The 22,883-nt window shown below is 39.4% G+C and overlaps 1 protein-coding gene across 5 annotated transcripts in view; it reads right to left on the reverse strand.

Annotated features, from left to right (window-relative positions):
* PIEZO2 (piezo type mechanosensitive ion channel component 2) overlaps positions 1-22,883 on the reverse strand; it is a 322,106-nt gene that overhangs the window by 19,793 nt on the left and 279,430 nt on the right. For 2 of the 5 annotated variants that reach the window (XM_054817484.1, XM_054817483.1), the window contains 8 exons: positions 22,255-22,353; positions 19,729-19,840; positions 17,939-18,004; positions 14,475-14,641; positions 10,633-10,808; positions 4,464-4,631; positions 1,947-2,339; positions 326-584 (listed from right to left, as the gene is read on the reverse strand). In XM_054817484.1, the coding sequence (XP_054673459.1) occupies positions 326-584; positions 1,947-2,339; positions 4,464-4,631; positions 10,633-10,808; positions 14,475-14,641; positions 17,939-18,004; positions 19,729-19,840; positions 22,255-22,353 (1,440 nt within the window). The remainder of the gene's footprint in view (positions 1-325; positions 585-1,946; positions 2,340-4,463; positions 4,632-10,632; positions 10,809-14,474; positions 14,642-17,938; positions 18,005-19,728; positions 19,841-22,254; positions 22,354-22,883) is intronic. The other 3 variants (XM_054817482.1, XM_054817480.1, XM_054817479.1) reach the window with 2 other exon arrangements.

Here is a 22,883-nt window from a genome sequence, read left to right on the forward strand (position 1 = left end):
TACCTGAGATACCACAAGCAGTGGTATCTGATTGATTACCAATCTGATCCGATTGATTACTAATTATATTAGCAGTTTGTAAATTGTCTGTTCTTGTGATAACTGCTTTACATGCCAGGAAGGATATTGATCATTGCAGTAAAGAAAAACACAAACAAGACCTTTGCATACCACAGAAATTGCCAAGGACTTTAGCAAATATTTACATTAATATGAAGGGTGAAAGGCCCCTGATCCCACAGATCAAAAACAGAAAAGAGACCATGCAAAGCTTACAACCTAACTTGTCTGTGTTAGACATGGGGTTGCAAAAACAGCAGCATACCTCGGTGTAGACAATGGCTGTCATCCAGAAACGTTTGCTTGGCCGAGGAACAGACAGCATGGCCCAAAGGAATATAAGGATGGGAAGTACCAGGGTTATCATGGAAGCAGAGATCATGTGGTTAAGGATGATAACAAAATAGCACACCATTTCTGACCGGGCCACCAGCGTATTGTACAGGGCATAAATAAGAAGTAAGACTCGAGGCTGACCAACGTAGAACTTCTCTGACTCCTCCAGTTCATCATCATGAAACATCCTGTGAGGAGCAGAGTACCACGAATGAAATGAAAATTAATTTCACAAGAGCTGCTTTTCAAATTGCTATTTTTCCTTTTGAAAAAGTATAAAATTCTGCTGCTGAGTTAAAAAAAAGAAAAAAAGAAAAGAGATGGGATTGGTATTATAATCAAATAGCTTGATTCTAAGCTCGGAAAACAAGAATTTAAGGCAAAAAGTACTGTTCTGCGGGTTTTTAATTAACCCAGACAGTCAGCCTGGCCCACTAACTTCTACAAGTACCACTCTCCTACAGTTACCCAACCAACATATCTCATGTAAATCACACCATACTGGTGTGGCCCTGTCTGGATTCATATCTGATTTATCAACACAGATGGGAATTTGGAGAAACTCCAGAGGTCCATCAGGAGACATATGTTATGAATAGTCCTGTGACATAACTTTAGAACATGATAAATGCCCTTGAGCATTAGATGTGTCCAGTCTTCTCCCCTTTACCTAACTCAAATAAATATAAAAGGAAGCAAGAAATCATTATGTGACTTTCACATACATTCACAATTCTCTTTGCTTTTCATAAAGAGTGCCCTGGCCTGAGAAGAGATCTCACTAAAAAGCAAAAATGACTATGGAAAACTAGAAGAAAAGACACTGCATCTACAAAGTCAGATCCACAAAGCCTCTCTCTCTCTCCAGACGCAGTCAGGCTGAAAGGTATTTCTGTGGTTTAAGATTTTGTCCTTGCATTCAGGGAAGCTCTCCCCTAGCTGAGTCAGGCCAGAAAGAAGAGGAAGAAGAGCAGTGGCACCATCCCCACCTCAGTGCTGGTTGTGCTACTGAGCACAGCGTTTGAGGGGCAAAGAGGGGAGCGTTCTAACCCTCATGAAAGTCCTTTGCAAGGTGGTCTCTCTACATAGCACTCAGCTCCTACTTGCTTAAACAAAAACTCTGCCAAAGGTCAGAGTTTCCCCTATAGTAATCCAAAATAATTAAAGGAGAAACATTTTCCCAGCTAGACTCGGAGGAAACTTATTTGAAATCACAGCTGCCTGGAGAAGAGAAGCCCTCTCCACAAGGAATATTTAGAAAAGCCCTTGACCCCATGACAATTGCAGCACAGAAATCCGATGCTAACTGGAACAATTAGCTATGGTATCTGGGGAGAAAGCAGAGATTCTTTCCAATATGAATTTGAATAATTTTAGAAATCTGTAATTAGAACAACTGCACAGGAAATGAGCTTCTTCCCTTAGATCAAACTTAGCATAAGGTCTGTATCAGAAACAGTAGGCTGGTCCTGAGACAAAAAAAAAAAAAAAAGTAATAACAAAACTTCACAGACTAGGACCAACAGTTTTTCCTTGATGAAGGTCCTTACTTGTTCAGAAGCAGCTCACTAGCCGTTAGCTCATGCGTCAATGGAGGGAGAATCGTATCATTAAGTTTGTCCGTCCGACTGTCGTCTGGGCTCACCATCATGAGGCTTTTACCAGCTGAGTCATCTGGGGAGCCAAAGGGAAGGTGTTCAAAGCTGACAGCTTTGCTATAGGAAGGTGGAGCTTCTGCATTGCTATCCACAGTAGAGTACAAGGGCACGTCGGTATCAGGAGTATATGCAGCTCCTTCTGAATCCAGGCTATAATCTTCCGCCTCCTCTTCCTCCTGCCTTGATGCAGAATGAGCTCCTTCTTCTTCATGCTCCCCTTCTACCTCCTCAATGGTTTCTGTTGTTCCCTGACGAGAATAGAGCATGGTGACCTGTGTAGGTTCACTGTTGGGGACAGGACAAAGAGAGAGAGTTGAGGCTTACAAGGCTCATCACCATAAAAAGCTTGTTAATTGTACCTTTATGTAGACATATGAGCAACCCCTTTGCATTCCCAGGCCTTCAAAGTTCATATAACTTGGCAGAAAATACATCATCATGATCGCCTTTTACACAGATAGACCATCTGGGTCCATCTGCCCCCTGAATGACATCCCAGTGAACTCAGTGATTCACTATCTTTTCACACCAGTAAAGGGCAAATTAATGTCATTATCAAGAGAAACTACACTAACTTTCTGAAAGCAGTTCAAACACTTTCACACAAGAATCAGGACTTGCTATTACATTTATTTAAAGCATGTCCATGGTGAATGACAGGCAGCCATGGGGTTCCTTCTAAACATGGTGCTTTTTACAACCACCACACTGGTGCTGTATACAGCTGGAACATGAGCTGAACACACATATCAAGTCTGATTCCAAGCAAAAGAACAAATAAATTGCAAGCATTGAAAAATACAATCCAGATTACAAAACTGTTCCAGTAACAGGGTTATCTTGCTTACCTTTAGATTGCCCTATGTTCTTCAATGCAGTCTCCATTTTTACCTTATTTGCCTGCTTTTCTTCTGCATGTACCTATTTTCTTTTTCAGCTGTTCTTATTCACTCTGTTCAGTTCTCTGCTTGTTCACCTTGCTTATTCTCGGCTTTGCACATCCATAATCACTTTCTCTCTTAATGCTCTGTGCTCTGCAGCAGTCTCAGCTCATGTAAATTCACACAGCTTGATGACTCCAGATGGGAATCTGGACACCATCATTTTAAAAATATTTTCTTGGCTTTGCTTTCACCCTTTTCATCCCTCACAAGTATTTTATCACCTCTCCCCTACAACCATCACTCTTTCTCTTTTTGGTCTCCATTCCAGTCTCTCTCCGTAGGTTAGACAATAGGCATCCATTCAGCGTCTTTTGTTGGCTGCATGCTCTTGTATCTCAACAGAGACAAAAACAGATTTCACATAGCTCCTGTGAAATGAATGGGGCCATATTTTCACCTAAAGTATAACCTTTTTAAAAAAAAATGTCACTGGCAAAGCCAGCTGGCATTATCATCTCCTGCCAGAATTAAAAATTAAGTTCCACGTCTTTTCCTTTTACACTGCTTCCAAACTTATTGTGGCTATGTTAGATCACTTTATTTCTAGCAGACTTTTAATCAGAATGTGTAACACTATTATTAGGATGTATGTTTTGATGACTCATGTTAGCACTCATCCTGGTTAAAATGCACAAGACTATAAAATCTCATCATTTCAAACCTGATTGTCACCAAAAATTTGTAAAGCACTTTAAACACTGGAAAAGAATGATCTAATATGCCATAAAATTTCATACTTAAAATATTTATAATACTAGTTGAAACGCTGTTTCCCAATGTCACATAAAACACTGTTTTTTACCTACTAAAAAGTGAATGGCTCTGACCAGTTCTCTCTTGCACTGGATATTAATCTTATTCACTATCTTTTCATGGCAATTTTCCCTTCCTTAATTCCAACACCTCGCAGACTGTAAATCAATGCTAAAGCAATCAAAACATACTTAGCAATCTTTCCTATGCAGGGAAAAGTAAAAATTGAAAGAGCAGGGCCAATGTTTGCCTATCTTAGTTTTCAAAATTAGATATCTAAGTCCATATTTAGGATAACAGATTAGCTGAGAAACTTCACTTCCAGCTTCCAATTTTAATAAGAACAACCATCAGCTCAGTAACTCTGAAAATCGCTCTTTTTTAGCTGAATAAATACAGACTTTAGCCTGGTTTTAGACAGCCAGTGTAATATACTGGAACAACTTTTAAAAATGCATGAATTAAGGATGAAAACCGAACCAAACAAAAAAAAAAAAACCCAAAAAACAGAATAAGAAGTGAAACAGCAAATGAGTCCTAGATTATGACCCTGACTTTGAACTTCAGAATCGTTCCACAACACCGAAGGGAGTAAAGCTAACCATGCAAACCACTCTGTACACCACGTATCTGCAAACGCAAATTTAAGTACACTGCAGTAAGTATAATGGTATGGGGAAATGAGTGAACAAAGCATGCATGAGTTAAGCACCTTGACACTATACTGCCACTGTCAGCTGATGAGGAGGACATATCCATGCTCTGCATTTTACGAAGCCTAGGTCGAGCGCGCTCACTTGTTTTAGGAACAGAGTCTGGTCCATCTAAATCATCAAGGGTTGACTGCCTTGAGAACAGCATGGTTGCTTCAGTGTAGCAGCTAGCAGCGCAAACAGTTATAAAGACAGTGTTAAATACAAATGATAATACTATACACACGGTTCAGTAAACAAATATGCTCGCCATGCAGCAAAACACTGACACAGAGAAAAAAGGTTCAGAGAGAAGATAAGGATTTGTTTAGAGTCACCATGTAAACACATTTCTACGCACAGATTGCTCATGGTCATCTTCATATAGAGGCTATAGAAGGCTAACAACCATCTATTCACTATTCAAAGGATATGAAACCAACACAACGCTCTACATGCTTTCCAGGGGCACCAACTTACATGTGTGAGGAGGTTTTATTTTCTTTGTTTCCCCCCAAAATTTCCAAATTCCAGAAAAATGTTTTGGGAAGTGGCCGCCTCTGTACAAATTCTATGATATGCTGTGCTGAACCTTTTTAGGCGGGTACAAGCCAATTTCCTAAAAGAGCCCTTAAAACTGAATAAGCTCATATTCCACAAATAGAAAAATAGCTGTCAGACATTGGCTAATCCTCTTTCCGAACCAAAGAGCCAAATCGGATATGTTACTTAGCCAGTAGATGCATGCCAAATATAACCTGCTCCGCATGGGATGGCTTTTATTTTGATATTTAGTAGTAAGCCCTGATGATTCTTTCCAGAAGATTTCATTTATTTCAATCACAGCTTAAAAACTATTTCAAAATTGGTAACATGCACATTTTGAAAAAAAGAACAGATATAATAAACCCTTATCTCCTTTCACTTATCAAATACAACAGAACACCAGGGACATACACCATACATTAAGCATTTATGTGTTACTGGAGAAAAGAAGAAGAACTGGATGAGTTATGAGAAAGAAAGTACGTAATTAAGTACAAGCATATAACATAGCAACAGGAAAGAAGCAAATACATTAATGACATATGGTAGGTAAAAGAATTATTTATGCTGTAAAAATCTTTGAAAAACACAGATGTCTACGAAATAAATCGAGGGACCTGGTGTTTTAACACATGCAGTGACCTGCCTGAGTCTCTCAGACAGAATGAGAGAAGAAAGGACCCCAAAACGCAGGATTTACACTCTACTTTTCTTCTTTTGAGTCCATCTGTGTTACACTCCAGCAGCAGCAGCAGGAGATTTGCTCCCTTGGCAAGCATTATGTTTGTCCAGGGGCACAGAGAATTGGGAAAGAGGTCAGAAGGGAAGTGCAATGGCATTTTCCATGTTACTTTGGTCTTGCTAGCTTGAAGTGAGGAAAAAAATCTGCTGGCATGAAGTGACAGTTTGCGATTGTTGCCTTAAGGAAAACGAGGAGGAAAACAGCAGAACACGTGGAGTGAAGAAGCAGTTATTCTTAGGCCTGCGCTCACTGACGGTCTTTTCTGACAGAATGGGTTGAGACTAAAAGCAAACTTTGCTCTTTGAAGAAAAGAAAAGTATCACCAAGATACCAAAGGCATTGTGAAATACCTTCCTTAAAAACAGTATTAATGGCAGGGGCATCTCTCTCCTGCCAGTTCATTTGGCCAAGACCCTTTACAGACCGCTTCATTGTTTCTCTGTGTGCGCAAAGGCACACGACCATCCTCCAGACAAAACCTGGAGGGCTGTCTGCACGGCGCGGGGTATAGGAACAGGAGATCCACCCTGGAAGCCTGATTCAGTAGCATGGAAGTCTGTTGGACCTCCATGTTATTGACCCCAGCGGGTCGTGAGGGAGGAGGTTTCCCTTTGCATGTAGACCTATGGAGTACAGCCAGGTTGTTGTACTCTCAGTGAGGTTTCGGTGCTAAAATACAGGGAGATGGCAGCAAGTAGACAACCTATTTTTGCAGATTACCTTTCTGTCTGTGTGCTATGACGTTATCCACATGCTCATCTCAAGGGCTGATTTTATTCTTTTCAAGAGCAACACCTAACTAAGGTGTTGAAGTATTTTAAATGCAGGTGTAGTTCAAAGGGAACCTTCCAAGGGCCTTAGGCAGAGCAGCTGTTGAAATCAAAGTAGCCCATGCCCATTCATGTATTTTCAGTGGAAGAAACGTATGCCAGCTGCCCTCCAAAACATGTAAGCTCTGACCTGGGTCCCAGAAAAATCAAAGGAAAAACATATATTAATCCCAATAGATAAAAACATTTGCTCAGATGGAGTCCCTGCAATAATTTTGTTTAAAACTGTTTTAAATGAAGGATGAATCATCAGAAGCATTATTGACTGAGCAGCTGCTCTGTATCCTTGAATGTCAGGAGATGTGTATGAGATGACACCTGTAGCACAGTCTGTATATTCTTTATGTACTTCTTTAGCAACACACTTCCGAACATGGTGGAAACAAGAACACCAATAAAGTGGAGAGATTTACACTTGGCAAAGCTGATGTTGACTCAGTCATTGACTATCACATAAATTTAATCCAAGCATATCTTCCTGAGTGACTTTTCAAATTTGTGTCCTTGGAGACCTTGAAAAGCATTAGCTTCTTGAAATCATTCAAGGACTAGGTATTTTAAATTGAATATTCATTAAAAGCTTCGAGTTCAGGCATTTTATATAAAGTTGATCGGGTATCCATTTCAAATGGGGATATATATAGCAGAGAAGATTTTATCCTCGGTGAGTGGGAAATTTCTTACTTTATGACTTCCCGTTTGCTAAAGAAATTTACCCTTCCCAGAGAGTTTATTAGTTTAAGGGGTGACTTACAAATTTTTGGGTTTTTTTCTGTTTTCTGTCCACGGGCTAGTTACTGACTGGCATTACCTTTATGAACTACTACACTCCCCACACCTGCAAGCAAAGATCCCAAAAATTTCCTATCATTCACACTCCTAAATCAGACCCAGATCCAGCCCCAAACTTGGAGTCTCCTTTCATCCTTTCTCCTGCCTCCCAAGGCAGTCATTACTTCTCCAGTACGCCCTGCCTCAAGCCCCATTCTCTTGTCTGCAGAGGGAAGCACAGATGAAAAGTGGTGTCTGTAAACACCTTGACCACACTTGCATGATACTTCACTCTTACAGGAGGGTCAGGGCCTCCCACCTGCAGCTCCTATAAAAGCCTACACACGGGTAGAGTTGGGCACTGAATACGTTATTGGTTGATGGACAAAAATCAATACAAACTGAACTGATTACAAAATCCTGCATGTCCTGAAATCTGACTTAGGACCTGCCTCTAGCTGCTATTTCATAATCGTAGGCCAAGTCCCATAAAGGCAGCCAACTGGTTTTAATAAGTTCCTAATCACGTTATTGAAATTCACAAGCAGTTTAACCTAACAAGCAGTTCATCAGTCAAATGGAAACAAACAGCAGCGAATGCTCTACCATGCTAGCTCCTGATCCCTTCTGCTGGTGCTCCTTAAACTGCTTGTTAAGGATCAACACCAGTGTCTTCTCCTCCTGGCCCATATGCACTTCGCCTTTAGGATACATGAGAGTATTTATACATAAAAAAGAAACCAAACAATTACATTATGAATACGTCATTACACCTCTAGCTACTGTACAGAAAAATGACTGAAAATAAATGACAGCCCTACTAAAAGAGAAAATCTCACAAAGGATACTCTGCAAAACTTCTTTTAGAGCTTTATCTAGGGTAAGAACAATATCCCTGGATAAGACTTACCAGGGTCAGACCTGAACTTCACAAGAAATGTACATTTCCTGCAACTGATGAGGAGGGTTGTTCTCTCTGGGAATCCAGTATTTAGAGCACTGAGCAGATACCTACAGTAATTCCTGTCCTGAATACTGAGGAATATGTATTATTATAATGGAATAGCTTCTGTGCTTCTGCAGCCGTGTGTACTTCCAGACATGCCCATCTTACTCATGGATCTAATGCCCACTACGGAATTTTGTGTAGGGTAGCCAAAGAAGGATAACCAGAATGCTAGTTAGAAACCCTCTGCCCCTTCCCAAAAGATTTCCATTGCAATCCTAGATCCATGATCACAGGGGTGCTTTAGATTTAATTAGTTGCTTTTACATTTACTGGAAATCATTACTTTGAAATGTAAGACGCCCCCTTCTCTTGTTTGGGCAATTAAAAAAAAAAATCACTCGACAAACTCACATGAAGTTTAAAACATTTCACATTTCTAAAAAAGCTCATAAACACTTTTGTAATAATCCCAGGAAGAGAGATGTAAGGGTGCCCCAATAAACAGATGGCATTATCATTCAATCAACAGACTCATTTTTGCTTCCTCTAATTACAGGTCATTATTATTATTATAGCAGATGTGCACAATTTGTAAATACTCTCAGTGCAAGAATATTTGATTGTTCATTACCAGAAAGAGAATTTGAGATTAGAGAAATCAGTCATAATTTTGCCTCTGCTATTCTTTCGTTGATGTGTCCTGTGACATCTTCGGAGGAAATGGAGATTACAGTAACACATGTGAAAGATTTAACTTTTTCTGTTGCAAAGCAGCTCCACAGAATCACTGAGTTCTCTGAGTTTGAAAAGAGATTTTAAATGTGTAAGTATGCTCAAAGCAGGGTGACAAATGGGTGGTTATTCTGAAAAAAAAAGACAAGTGGAGCTTAACATTGGATATCATCTCATCAAAGAGGCAGAAGTTACACATGAAAATTTGTCTTTCTTTTTTATAATTAATTTTGGAATTCGCTTTCCTTTGCTTCTAGTTAAAGTTCTTGCTAACATGGCTATATAATAATGTTAACTTCTTCTATCTATAGTAAACAGTGTGACTAAAACCTATTTAATGAAAGCAGGACTGATATTACTATTCTTTCTTGAAGTAAGACTGAACTTTGTGGAGTTAAATTCTGCCCTGCAGATATCCAAGTGGCTCCAAGTGAGCTGGTAATAGAATTTGGCTTTACATTTTTCTCACGTCATCTGAATCCAGTAAAACTTTGAGACAAAACACAAAGGTGTTGCTTAGTTGGGTAGCAAGCCACCGAGAAAGATTTGCTCAGATTTGGTGTTTTTACTGGAGTGAACCTCCCAAAGGGCAGTGCCCGCCCTGGGGACCAATCTGTGAATATTTTGTTGAAGCGTAGTACTCACAGGCACTCTCTTACACTTGTTTTTCAATAACATCAGAAAGGACGACAAGCCCTCATTATTTTCAGTCTGCTAACCTGTACCCATATGTCATTAGTAAAAGCTAAGTACGATTTACTGTACACAGAAGCTACCGAGTTTGCTGGGATTATCAAAGACAAAACGGTACTGCCGCACTTCAGAGAAGAACAGGAGACAGCAGAATGCAATGGTTTATGAAACAGCTGGATTTCCAAACCCCTCCCTTCTCCCCCTCATGTTGGACAATTTCTGCAGTTTCTTAGAAGACAAGAACACCAGGGACACGGTGGGAACAGGATGCCTCTGTAAGAGAAGGAAGTGCATGTGTGTGCCTCTGTGTGCACAGAGCAGCAGGAGCATGCAGTAGTTTTGGCAAAGGACTCGACAGCATCTGTCTTCAGAAAAGAATGAGGAAGATGGTTTTCTTGAACTAATGTGGGTATTTGATCCACAAACTGTGTAGCTCTGCTGGACTGTAATCATAGCAGTTAGGAAACCAGACTCTTCAGATGATCATTGTCCTGTGTTCTCTCAAATCCAGAACCTCTCACAGTGCAAAGCCTTGTTTTGATTTGTGGGCAACAGAAAACAATTTATTTTACAAAGACAAAATATTCACAATGAACAACTGTTCCTCAACCTCCACGCCTGAATTCCTAACACAGTATCCCATATGCATCCTTAGCAGGCTCTTATTTTCCATTACTTTTTAGAAGACTGTCAATGACTCCTAATTTTAGGGGAAACAGAAAGCACTAGGGTAGTCATGCAGTGGAAAAGGAGATAAGCCAACAACTGAGTGCACCACTATAAAGGAACAGTAACATATAGCAGAGTTTTCAGTATTAAAATGGCATGGATAAATCTAAAAGAAGATTCAACACTGATTAGACATTATCTAAAATGATCTACTGCATGATTCCTCTGTCTTTCATGAAATAAAATTAAATCGATACCTGGAGATACTGTCACGAGAAGCTGCCGAATCTAAACTATCCATTCTTTCAGATGCTTGCAAACCAGAAGCTTGACCAGGATTTTTATCAATTGAGTCCAGTCCTGACTCCTTAGAAAGTTTCATCATGTGGTTCTGGTAATACATATGGATGCTCTCCCGCGTTGGAACGTTTCCCTGTGGAAGAGAGTAGAGGTACATGGCAGGGGGGAAGTGTATTCTTTGAGGAACTGGTTTCTTCTGTCATTTGGCAAGGAACAGATTAAGGACTGTGCAGACAGCTTCCTAGTAAACAATAACCTCCCACTAGTAGTTCCTTTTCAGAGTGCAACTCAGATTTTGACTTAAAGTACCACAGCACAAAATGTTGTGTTTTCAAGCAAAACCATAGCAATGTAAGCAGTTTCAGGCTATGCATAGCCAACAAAACTCTGCTGGGTGGACTGCAGATCATTCAGCATGAAAATGAGGTGTGGGCTGGGACTATGACTCAACCTGCACTCCAGCAACTTTTGAGATATCTCTTTTAGATAGCTTCACTGACTCTAAGAACAATCATATATCTTATTAGTGGTTAGTAGCAGTTTTTTAAAACAGAAAAAAAGAAACAGGTCATGTATAAACTGATCTAGATTTTCAATAGTGTCCCAAAATAAGAATTTATTCATAAAGTATGGATACAGTTGGAAAACCATGAAAAATACACTGAATATCTTTACTCTTTCTCTATGACTTCAAGATCACGCAAGTTCATGAAAAGATGGTGGCCCAGATCTGGGCACAGAATCAAGTCTTTCTGGCTATGATATTGCAATCAGAATTCTAAAGGCGCATCATAAGAATAAACTTGAGAATTTTATGGCCTGTTCATAGGCAGAAACACATCCAACTCCTTCCACTAGCAGTTGCATCGACTTCAGAAGATACACTGAGAGAGAAGAATGATCAAAATAAGGTCTGAAATAAGTAATGGCCATAGAAAGGCAGTTAGCCTGCCTTCTGCATAGATGTTAAAACTCTAAAAACTCGGTGGTGGTGAGAAAGAACCGTGTGATTTTCAGTGAGGATGCTGAAATAGCAGGGACTTCTGAGACTTGGGGCAAAATGGAATATCACCACAATGCTGTAATATCACAGCATGAATTTTATAGGAAGGATGGAATGGAAGATAGCTTGATAAGGAGGTGGTATGGGTCAAAAAGCATAAAGTCTAACAAGTAAATCGACTGTGCCAGGATTATCACAGAGTCTGTGTGGGTGGACTTGAACCAATTAATATTGAAAAAGTATAGTATGAAGACTTGATTTTTTTACTATCAAACCAGAAGTGCACTAGTGCTTGTTAAGTATTAAAGAAGATTACAGAAGGTGCCATCAGAATAATAATGTACAATAACTCAAGTTATTTTTCGAATGTACTCATGTAGAATAGGTAAATATCATGAAAGAGCCTGCACGCACACACACACACGAGTTACCAGAATGGAAAAGACCAGGAGGAAGAAACAAGAAGACATCCTTTAAGAAGTAAAAGTCACGAGAAAAAACAAACAAGAATGACCTTTCTAGAGTTAAACGTAAAACTTCAGCAAATTAGACCAGAAAAGATGCTGAGGAATAACTTGCTAAAATAATAAAAAAAAATAATCTGAGAACAAAAAGATTTTCAAGAATATCATAAGAATCTGCTGCCAGAAAGCCAAAGCATCAATAGGTGATCAAGGCATAAAGAGGTGTAAGAGAGTTATGGCAACAGGACAAAAAAAGACTGTATTTTTTGCATTCCTCTTTACTGCAGAAAAAGCCACCAACATTCCCAATGGAATAATTTGAATCCCATGGAATGACTGGAGTAATTATTTTATAAAAGACAAGTCTGAGAACAAAACAATAAACTGAGCACTGAGTAGAAGGTGCTCACTCAAGAGATCTGCAGGAATCAACAGCACCAGGGGAGAAGGTAACACCAATCATTAAACATGGCTTCAGGAGTGATCCTGAGTGACCCTTGTAATAAATTAAGCAGTCATGTAATAAAGCAGACTATTTCTCTCATACTTATCCTCCATTAAAAGACTGGAGAAAAAGGGCACAAACAAATGATTTTCTTTACAAAGGAAGATTGTTTCACCCAAGGAGATTTACTGTCCAGCATATTCAGAAATAATCTGTGTAAGGAGAACAGCAATGTGATAAAGTTTACAGATAAAAAAAAAAATATCTGGGATATTCAAGTGTAAAGTTGACTAACATACTACTGAAGAACTTGATAAAACTGAGTGACAGGGTAAAATATGGCACGAAATTCAATGGGAAAAATCACCTAAACTGTATATACATAATGACAGGCTTTATGTCAGCTTATGTTAGCCTTAAAGGTCTTGGACTCGGAGTGTACAGTCCCCTGGAAACAGGCAGCATTCACTAAAATCAAAGGAGTTTGACTGTTAGATCTTACTAGGAAAGCAAAAGAAAACACCTCATACTTCTGTATAAACCCGTGGTTCACCCACACCTTGAAAACAGTGTATAGCTCTGGTCGTCCAGTCTTAATAAGGCAATATTAAAACTGGAAATAGTGTGAAGAAGGACAATAAAGATGATCAGAGGCACTGGATGGATTCCATGTGAAGAAAGGCTAAAAAGAAAGGAACCTTTTAACTTGGAAGAGAATGACTGAGGAGAAGACTCCATGCAGATTTATACAATCAGGAAGAGTAGAGGAAAATGGAATACATCTCTGATCTACAGGAGACTCCAAAATGATCAGGAAGCAGGTCTAAATTTAACAAGAGGAAGTACTTTTAAACACACCACATGGAATGACACTACAGACCTCCGTATTGTAGGATCTTTTGGAAGCCAACATTATTATCCGCTTACTATTGAACACCCTGGGGAAAATAACAGTAATTAAACACTAACACTGAAGCAGCCCTCTCTTCATGGTCAGCGCCTCCTGGCCAGACTGGGTACAGATTCCCTCTGACCAGGAAAGCCTGCCTCTCAAACCCCTGGGATGGTGAGCAGCCTGCTTGCTTATCGTGATGGCAGGCATCGACAGTGGTGGCTGGGCAGTACGGGGCTTTATTAAGGTCAAGAGTGCTAATGTATTGTTGACCTTTTCAACCTATTCATCTCTGAGACAGCCTGCAGCTTTTAACAAAATCTGGAAAGAACTAAAAATGAGGCTTCTATGCCAAGTTTCCAGAAAGAGTCGGGTAGCTAGTGACATATGTAAAAAGACCTGTGCTTAAAATGGGAGCTTTATCCAACTTCAAGGTATCACCTGCTTGCATACTGAAGATCCAAATATGTTTCTAGTTACACTATCAACATTAACCTTTGATAATAATGGGGTCTACTAATATATAATTAGTTTGTGGAGGACTACATAGCTTCATTGTGAATGAAGAAAGTTATGCCTGTAAGTCTTCAGTCATTTCCAAGGCAAGTTGGTCTACAAACAGACTGAAATATGCAGACTGAGGTAGTTTTTGAGGTGTTTAAAATGCCATGCCTTCTCATCTCTACTTGTATCTATCTTGTCCCCTCAAAACCACACTTTATCACCAGAGAGTTTCAGCCAAATCCTTGTAACAACCTCTCAAAGAATAATTTTTCCAATATTTTTTCTGTATGCAGATAATAAATCAAGTAATTTACTATTTATATATTTATAAGCCAGCAAGCAGTAAAAGAGTCCAGATGTATTTTTAAGGCATACATATAAGTGAGATTTTTATAATTTTTCTCCTTAATACAGTGATCTGAAAAGACAACTTTTCATTTTTCACTGAGCTGGGAATGGCATTAGCAGACAAAAAAGACCAAAGGTGGTACCTTCTTAATCTCCCTGGTCAGCATACAGCGTTCAATTCTTAGCACAGTAGAGATATCGATGTGTTCTCTTGAGATGGAATTAAGCCAAGCTGTAAAACTGTCTAGTGTTGCCAGGAAAAGGACCCAAGTGAACTTCAAGATATTAAATATCCTCTTGATGATGTTATCTAAGGGAGAGGAAAAGCAACAGAGAGTTAATGAAGGCAAATATTTTTCATTGTACTTCTGTTTAGAGTTAGATTCATTTTTCCTTTATTGTCTAATAATAATAATCCAGGCTGCAAGACCCTGTCACAGTAAGGAACCTCTGAAGATGGCTGGCGGCCTTCTGGCTGTCTGGGCCATTTTCCTGCCTGTATGTCTAGGCTTATCATCTGGAATCCCTTTTCCACACCGTAACTCCACGGTCCTGCAATCGCTAGTCACATAAACAGTCGCTGATTTTAGAGAGACACTGCATGCACAGGTCTGCAAAATGAAACCAAAGATGTGGGCATCTCCTGAGAGCTATTCAACATCCCCAGCTCCTGCGATCTCAACAGCCGCTCAGCCAGCGTGCTGCGCTGAACCCCTTACCTGGCTATTTACTTGTGTGCATTTCTCTCTGCACAGAGCTTGCTTTCTGTGCTCCAACACTGAGTTTGAAAGCCTAACCTGCCTGAACAGTCTTTGAATCTCTCCCAGTTTTCCTACCACTTAAACACACCTGATTGCATTTACTGTTTCCAAAGCCTCTCTTTTTTTAAATAGGCTGCACTGTGTCATCAGTGATCTCAGATCAACTAGCCCAACTAGCGCAAATCATATAAATAATTTATGAAACATTACTCTCGCACCATTTTGCCAAAGCAGTACTCCCATGAGGAAGGCTTATGGGTTTATACCAACAATAGCTTTATTTTGCTCAACGCAGCTGTCTCAAGTTAATTTCTCATTTCAGTAGTTCCTTTAGCACTGGCAACTGCATTTCTCACCCAAAAAGCAGTACTTTCAGTTTATTTTTCTTCCACTCCCACTCCCAGTTCTTATATAGTGTTGCACAAATACTAAAAAACTTCTTTCCAACTAGTCAGTTCCAGAGCTAGTTGTCCCTGCCAGGTTGCAAATCCCAGAGCACTAGCTATAAAGATCAATTTTAGAGTAACCAGCCTAAGAAATAATAGAAAACTGCCAATAATCTGCCATGCAGAGACAAAATGTTTGAAGAAGATACTAAGGAGCAAACCTGTGTGCTCAAGCATGATGCTTTTAACAACCTCATTTCTTAGCTGTACCACAAGATGGCACGCAAAACTTTGTGGAGTGCACATTCGTTCCTTACAAAGAATGCAATGGTGAAGCTATAATAAAGCAAAAGATTTCCTATGGAGCAACATGCACGTGTCTCTGGGTGTGCAGGCAGGGTTGTATGCACATACATGTGGAGAGAAACTAAGGAAAAAACCCATTAGTGGTACATTCCTGCAAAGTGGATGCGGAAATGGCAGTATGTACCATTTACCTGAGCAATGCCATGGAACTGGTCCAGTATCTCTGAATGTAAGAACATTTAGTCCCCTTCACTTGGTCAGTAATATTTTGCCCTTTTATTTTCAGGCCTTTTCTATGTCATTTAGAATTGGAGATACTTTGTGATTTATCAACTTAAATTTTATTCACTCGTATGTCAACATGCAGGTCTTGAAGCTAAGGAAATCTTGCCACTGGAAATCAAATATAAGGCTGTTTCTACTTCAAGGAGCATTCACTTCCTTTGAATTCCAGATGTAATACTACAATAGGTTAAAAGAAAATGTAGCGCTCATATACAGAAATATACAACATATAAATGTTCTTTTTTAACTCACTCTTCCTCACCAGTATATAATTTCTACTACTGCCTCCAGAAGAATTCCAGCTTTCAGGTTAAAATTATCTTTATCATTGCCCACCACTGGCATGCCACAGTCTCACCACAGTGCTTTGCCAAGCACTTCCAGTCTAATCTGAAAGGTCATTTTTCTCTCTGGGATGGAGGTGATTTAGTATACATTTTTAATGATGCTGTAGCTGTTCTGGCAGCTTTGCTGTTCTCCAAAACTTTTTAAAAATAATCTTTTGGGGATCGATTGCATCTAAACATCTTCAAAAAGGGAAACAAATATTTATTTTCTGCAGAGACTGTTATTCTAACTTAAAGGGTCAAATGCAGAGAACGCTTCTCTCTGCCTGAGAGTGTCAGACAGGATTTGATCCAAGGTTAATAATGATACTAATGCCTCATAACAATCACTGTCTCAATTTTCCAACCATCTTCGTTAACAAATTTTACCTAGGAATGGTCGAAGTATTTCAACGAAAATATAAAGCACCGTAAACTGACAATTTCCAATATAAATTGATTATAACCCTCTTTCTCTCTCCCTAACTCCTGTGTAGCGCCAACAGTATTTCCCTAGAGATGTGTTTGAGTGATTCACTTCAGTGTTTTAACACAGCTAACTGCATCACCAGTAAGTAATAAATAAAAAAGCCCCCAAAACCCTATGAAAAAAACCCCCCAAACCCTATGAAAAAAACCCCTACAGCAATGCAACTCGTTTATTTGAGACCACTGCTCTTGCGAGAAAGAAATTACATCTCTCACATCCTCGTAACATTTTCTACCTGTGGCTCACTCAGGGATACAATTCTAACTGGAACTGTGGAAACCAGTTTTAAATAGAGAAGAAAAATAGCTTTTGAAGACAAAGTCTCACTCAAGGTAAGCCATGATGAAGACTTACTTAAGAGGAGAGTCTGTTTTCTTCTCTTACTCCAGTTAGAAACAAAAAGCCAAGCTTAGAGTTATGATCCATTACACTTCTTTGTAGGAAAACTCTCAATATGGGCAAGATCTTGCAAACTGCTGTCATTTCCTCCCTTGTGCAGAGCATCCTGAAATCTGATTCTGAATGAGAATGGGTAAGATTGGGAAAATCACATTTTTGTAGAGGAGATCTTTGCACCTTGCTGAATGGGTGAGTACCAGACAAAAGCTTTATCTTAACCTTGATAAAGCACACCGAAAAAATGCAAGGCCTTTGTGCTACTAATAACATTTCAGACATTGAAAATCAATCCAGATTTTAATACAGGGCTGTATGCAATCAGGACTGGAAGCTAAGCTTAGGTGTAAGTTGTTTTGTAAGTAAAATATACAGCAAGTGATCAAGTCTGAGCCTGCCGGTGTATTTACTAAAGTGTGTAGAGAATGAGTGCAGTAACTAATACTCCAGGAGCAGAAGTTCCTTGTGCTTAGGACTTGTAAACCTGGCAATTGGAAACCTGAAAGTAGTTAGGAAGTTCTCACTGCACAGGTTAGAATGGATTTTGCAGCTTTCACACAAGCCTGGGATCACTGCAATGCTGTCTGTGATACGCTGTGATTATGCCACTGGTCACAACTGCATTGTAACAGCAGAGAAACCTTTCTGCCTTCATACCTGGTCCATCAGATTTCTTCTTGACAGGTTCCTCTTCACTGTCTTCACAGTCCGCATCAGTGCCACCTATTGAAAACAATGAGCGAAACTGTGAATGTTACACCTATAGAAGTGGGGGTGTAAATGCCATTCAGGCTGGAAAATGCTCCGGTTACTAAACAGCAGTGACTGGTTCCTCACCTACCACTATAACAGAAAGCACATTTCCAGTTCTAAAGGACTTGGGTGACAGGACAACCCTGTCAGCGAAGGTGTTCATGTAATTTGCAGCGGCATTATTTTTCTAGATAGGCTGCTGAGCAAGATCACGGGTTGGTGTAAACCCAGGCAATTTCTCGGTCACACCGCTTCCACCCTCAGCAGCCTCACCTTCCGCTGACTCGCACTCGAGCTCATTTCTTCAGCTTCTGCAAAGGGCAACCTGATCAGTGCTCTGATATTCTCCTGCCTCCGACCCAGCAAACTCGACTGAACTCAGCGGGACCTTCAGGTTGCAATGAAGCAGCAGAGTTGGTTCGAAACTACCACGTCCTTTCATTCAGGCCTGCAGCAGAAGAGCGACGCATAGAGTCGCAGGCAGAACTGAAGGACAGACGGATGACTCCCCTTTATCTAATATCCAATACTTGCAGCTACAGCTTCAGCGGCAGCAGTGAAATTATAAAGCTCCCTCTTTTTCATGGGCAAAGATGCCAAATGGAGGAAAAGTCCAGCTGATTCAGCCTGAATGGGGCCCCCTCTTCCCCATCTATAGCGACCAGAAAAGCTTCTGGATTTCTGTTTTCTTTCCTCACTTAAAAAAGGAGCAAAAGATGAAGAGATATGAACCACTTATAAACTGATTTTTTTCAAGGGCATGAATGATTTTACAGTGCCAGTAAAACCCTATTAACATTTGTATGTTTTCCTTTTGCTACCTGCTGAATTCACTGTGAATTTAGAGGTTCATGGATATTTGGGTTCCTCAGTGAGTACAGCATGGAAAGGGAAAAACATTTCTTTATATTCTTCCCCATGCATCAACTCAAGCTTCTTTAGGGAACAATATAGGAAATATGGCAAAAATAAATCATATGTGGCTATTTCATTGCATTTTTCTTACAGCTCTACTTGAACTACATCTCTTCAGGAACTTCCTCATGAAATAGCTCTTCAACACAAAACGTAAATCTGTCATATGCAAAACTTTCCCTGGGAATACACATGAATTTATCAACAAAATGAGAGACTTTGAAGAACCCGAGAAAAACATGGAGAGTAAGATAAACCTTTTTAGGAGGTGAGGGAGTGAAAGGGTAATATCCTTGCTCTGCCTGATTCTGGCCAAACACCTGGCATTTACACTCCCATATTCTGGAGAAATACTGTTAACTACCAGGTTATTTGCTTTATAAAGTTACACCTTTTCAGGGTTATGGCTTTCTCTTGCGAGTACTCTACTTCCACAAATGTTTTCATATAGCTGATGTTTTCTGCTATGTGTGGAGTCTTCTTATTTGGCAAAAGTTCTGGGGGTGTGTCTTGCAACTCCATGGAAAACAAATATATATCCCCTCTTCTCCTTTATCTCCCCCAATGCGCACTGCGTAGAACAAAAGGAGATGGCTCTGGCTGGCCACGTCATGGGCTGGGGCAGGCAAAGACAGCCAGCCAAAAGCAAACTCATTTTTCCAGTTTCTAGTTAAGAACTGAGAGCACTTGCCCTCTAAAACGCAGCTGCCTTTCGCTACCAGGAACAACAGGCAGTCTAGTTAATACCGTATTTTTTTAAAATACAGATGTCTACTTACCATCCCCAGATCCTTTTCGCCTTCGCTTCTCCTCTTTCCCAAAACTTTTCTTCTCTTTGCGCCTCTGTCGTAGTGCTGTTTTAGGGTCAGTAATCCAGGCCTGATAAACAAACTAGAAGGAACAAACTCATTTATTTCAAGGCTCTTCATGTTTTGAGAGTAAGCCATAGAATAAGCCACAAGCAGGACTACATAAGTTTGAGTAAACGCATTCAGATCTGCAGGGGTAAGGAAATATTTTGAATCCCAAATCAAACACCTCCCCTGCAGATGTGCTGAGCTTTCATGTGCTATTTTTGTGAGCATAAAACCAAATGTGAAAACACTTGTGGGTGAACCAAGTTTCATTAAAACCCACAAAAATTCACGGTCTGAACTTTGGGAATTAATACCCTGTTGTGCATATGGGTTACTTCACCTGAATCTCTCCTTTAATTCTGTATTTCTACTTTATCATTTTACAGGCAAGATGCAGAGTAATGGAAACTTTAAGAGAAAGTGCTGCAATCAACTAACTAAAGCATCAAAAGATGTAGTGATATCTCAACAGAGGTATTTGTGATTGTACAGTTTTCATAGTTTAGGTATTTTTTTTCCCCTTTGCAGATCCCAGTGGAATATTTACAGATTTGCTATCTATGCACAGTCCCAAACCCCGCAGTCAGGAATTCCTCAAATTTCATCCTGATTTTGACAATGACTCCCTTTGTTGCTTCAGATAAGTCACTTATGAAACCTTCTGCTACTGTTTTTCCCATTGTAAAATGAAAACAGTAATACTTACCTATACATCAGGGGGATTTTATCAGGCCAAATCCTGCTCACAGCACTCACTCAGATCAACAGTCTGTTGACCTGTATGACTACATGAAGCATGGAATTGGCCCAAAACATTTATAAATGCTATAGCGGGGTGGGGGGGGAAGTAAAAAAAAGTAACTTTTTGAATAGTTCTGCTCAAGTTGTGAAGGAAGGTTACAGGAAAAAAGCAGTAACACCCACATCTTTTTTCCCTATATGACATAAAATGTGAATAACAGAAACTAAAGTAACTGTGTCTTCTCCATAACTCTTTAGGACAAAAGATGTTCTTTTGTTACTTGTATGGTTTTCATTGAAAAACGGTGATCATCTTCAATTGGCACTGCATTGTCTCCTATTTCTAAGCAACACAGGCTGGTAACAGAGACAGGACAGGGAAGCACACAGATGCAGGCATGAGGGTGAAAATAAAGCACAACAAAACAGCTCTGTTAATTCACAAGACAAACATGCAGACCGTGACAAAAACACACGTGTATCTCAGTGAAGCTGGAACACAATGGTAGAGTTTCTACTTGGTTTATTTATATTTTTTAAAATTGCATACACAAATTGCTTTGGAACATAAAAAGCAATTTATTTTTTTTTAAACTGTCAAACTGACTAAATGCATTTAAAAGGAAAAAATACTTGGTTCTTTTTTTTGAATGTATACAATAATGGACAGGAAATTATCTTGGTACTGTTGATAAGAAGGTCCTTTTCCAAATCTCTCATGGTCTGTACATTTATGTTTATGTCTGACTTGTTCAAAACAAGCACCACATGAGAAAATGTGTGGAATCAGAGGCACTGGTTTGTCTTGGCCTTGTAATAAGTGTTTTCTACTGAAGGTGATCTGGGGAAATAGTGATACTTAAGTGAACTAATCCTGTATTACTTACTGAAAGTCAGAACTGTCAACATCTGCTGTTGAACAGTTAGGTGAGAAACTCTGTGCTAGCCACAGTCATAGTGTGAATAAAGAAATTAGAGGTAAAAGGCAGACCTGGAAGAGAGTAGAAGATTAGAATGAAGAAAGGGCATTTGATTAATAAATTTAATGTAACTACTTATGATAAGCAGTGGATATTTTAAGAGCCGACTGGGTGCATACATATGTATTACTTCAGATTTTTACCACTGAACAAACTTTAAATGCAGTATCTTTTAGGCTTTGGAGTTGGTACGCTCAATCTGTAACACTCACTCCTTACAAATATCATGTTACATATGTGGAGTGTAAAATGATACACAGTGCTCAAAGGTAGGCTAAATGTATTCAAGGAGGACAAGAAGGAAGATGTACAAATCTTTTTTATGATGATGAAGGCCAGAAAAGTAGTGAGCTAAACAGGAGTATGGAGCAGAATGTGCGTTTTACAAATCTTTTACCAGCTTTCTGAGATAATTTACCACGGTGTCCATAAGATACATGCAACTTGATGTGACCATCTTGTATAGCAGTATCAGAAGGAAATGAGAATTTGGGTCTGCATTTTTCTCTCCGAGGTTGCACTTAAAAAAAGATAGACCGCTTTTCCTGTGGCTTGACCACTCCAAAAGTATGAAATGCACTGCATTTACTAGGAATGAAGTTTTGGCTGTAATTATGTTTTTTAATCATTTATATAAGAGGAAAAATGCAGACGAGGAGAGAGGTATACATTACATCAGGAACTATGGGATGGGTCACATACTGAGCACTGGCAAAATGTCAAGTACCTTTGCTGCTTTGATTAAATACTGAAGAATAGTTTTGGGTAGTTTAATGACAGACTTTGGCAAGGCTAAAATGGCTGAAGCAAATTTCCCAATAGCTCTCTATAAAGAAGGACAAAGCAAGAGCAGTTAGTAGAAAACAAGAAAATATTAATAAAAACTATCTACTGAATGACTGTATCTGGATTATTGAGAACGAATTTACATTCATAGACTCCAATATGAAAAAGAAGATCATTTGTGATGTTCACAATAAAACTTCAACAGATGATTCTTAACTGCCTGCATTCTGTGGTAAATAAAATCTCCAAGTTAACCCTTGAAGTGACTATTGCACAAAATTTACACTACAGGAAAAATCAACAATTAAAAATAATTCTTTATCAGGCTCTACAACAAACAAGTTCTCTTTGTCAGCATTTTTAAGACCGTGTGCGTGGCGATGGAAGGTGAATAAGGTATGATGACCAAATGACAAAGAAACTTTCCATAAACAAAACCTATTTTCTGTTCTACACAACTCCTCTCCTATATAAAGCCATCCAACATCCTCATGTTGCACATATTGCAGAACTGGCCACCTAAACAGAATGTCTGGCCAGAATTTTGAAATAAAGACCAGATCCTCCATC

The sequence above is a fragment of the Grus americana genome, chromosome 2 (genome assembly GCF_028858705.1).
Source record: "Grus americana isolate bGruAme1 chromosome 2, bGruAme1.mat, whole genome shotgun sequence".
Lineage (NCBI taxonomy): Eukaryota > Metazoa > Chordata > Aves > Gruiformes > Gruidae > Grus > Grus americana.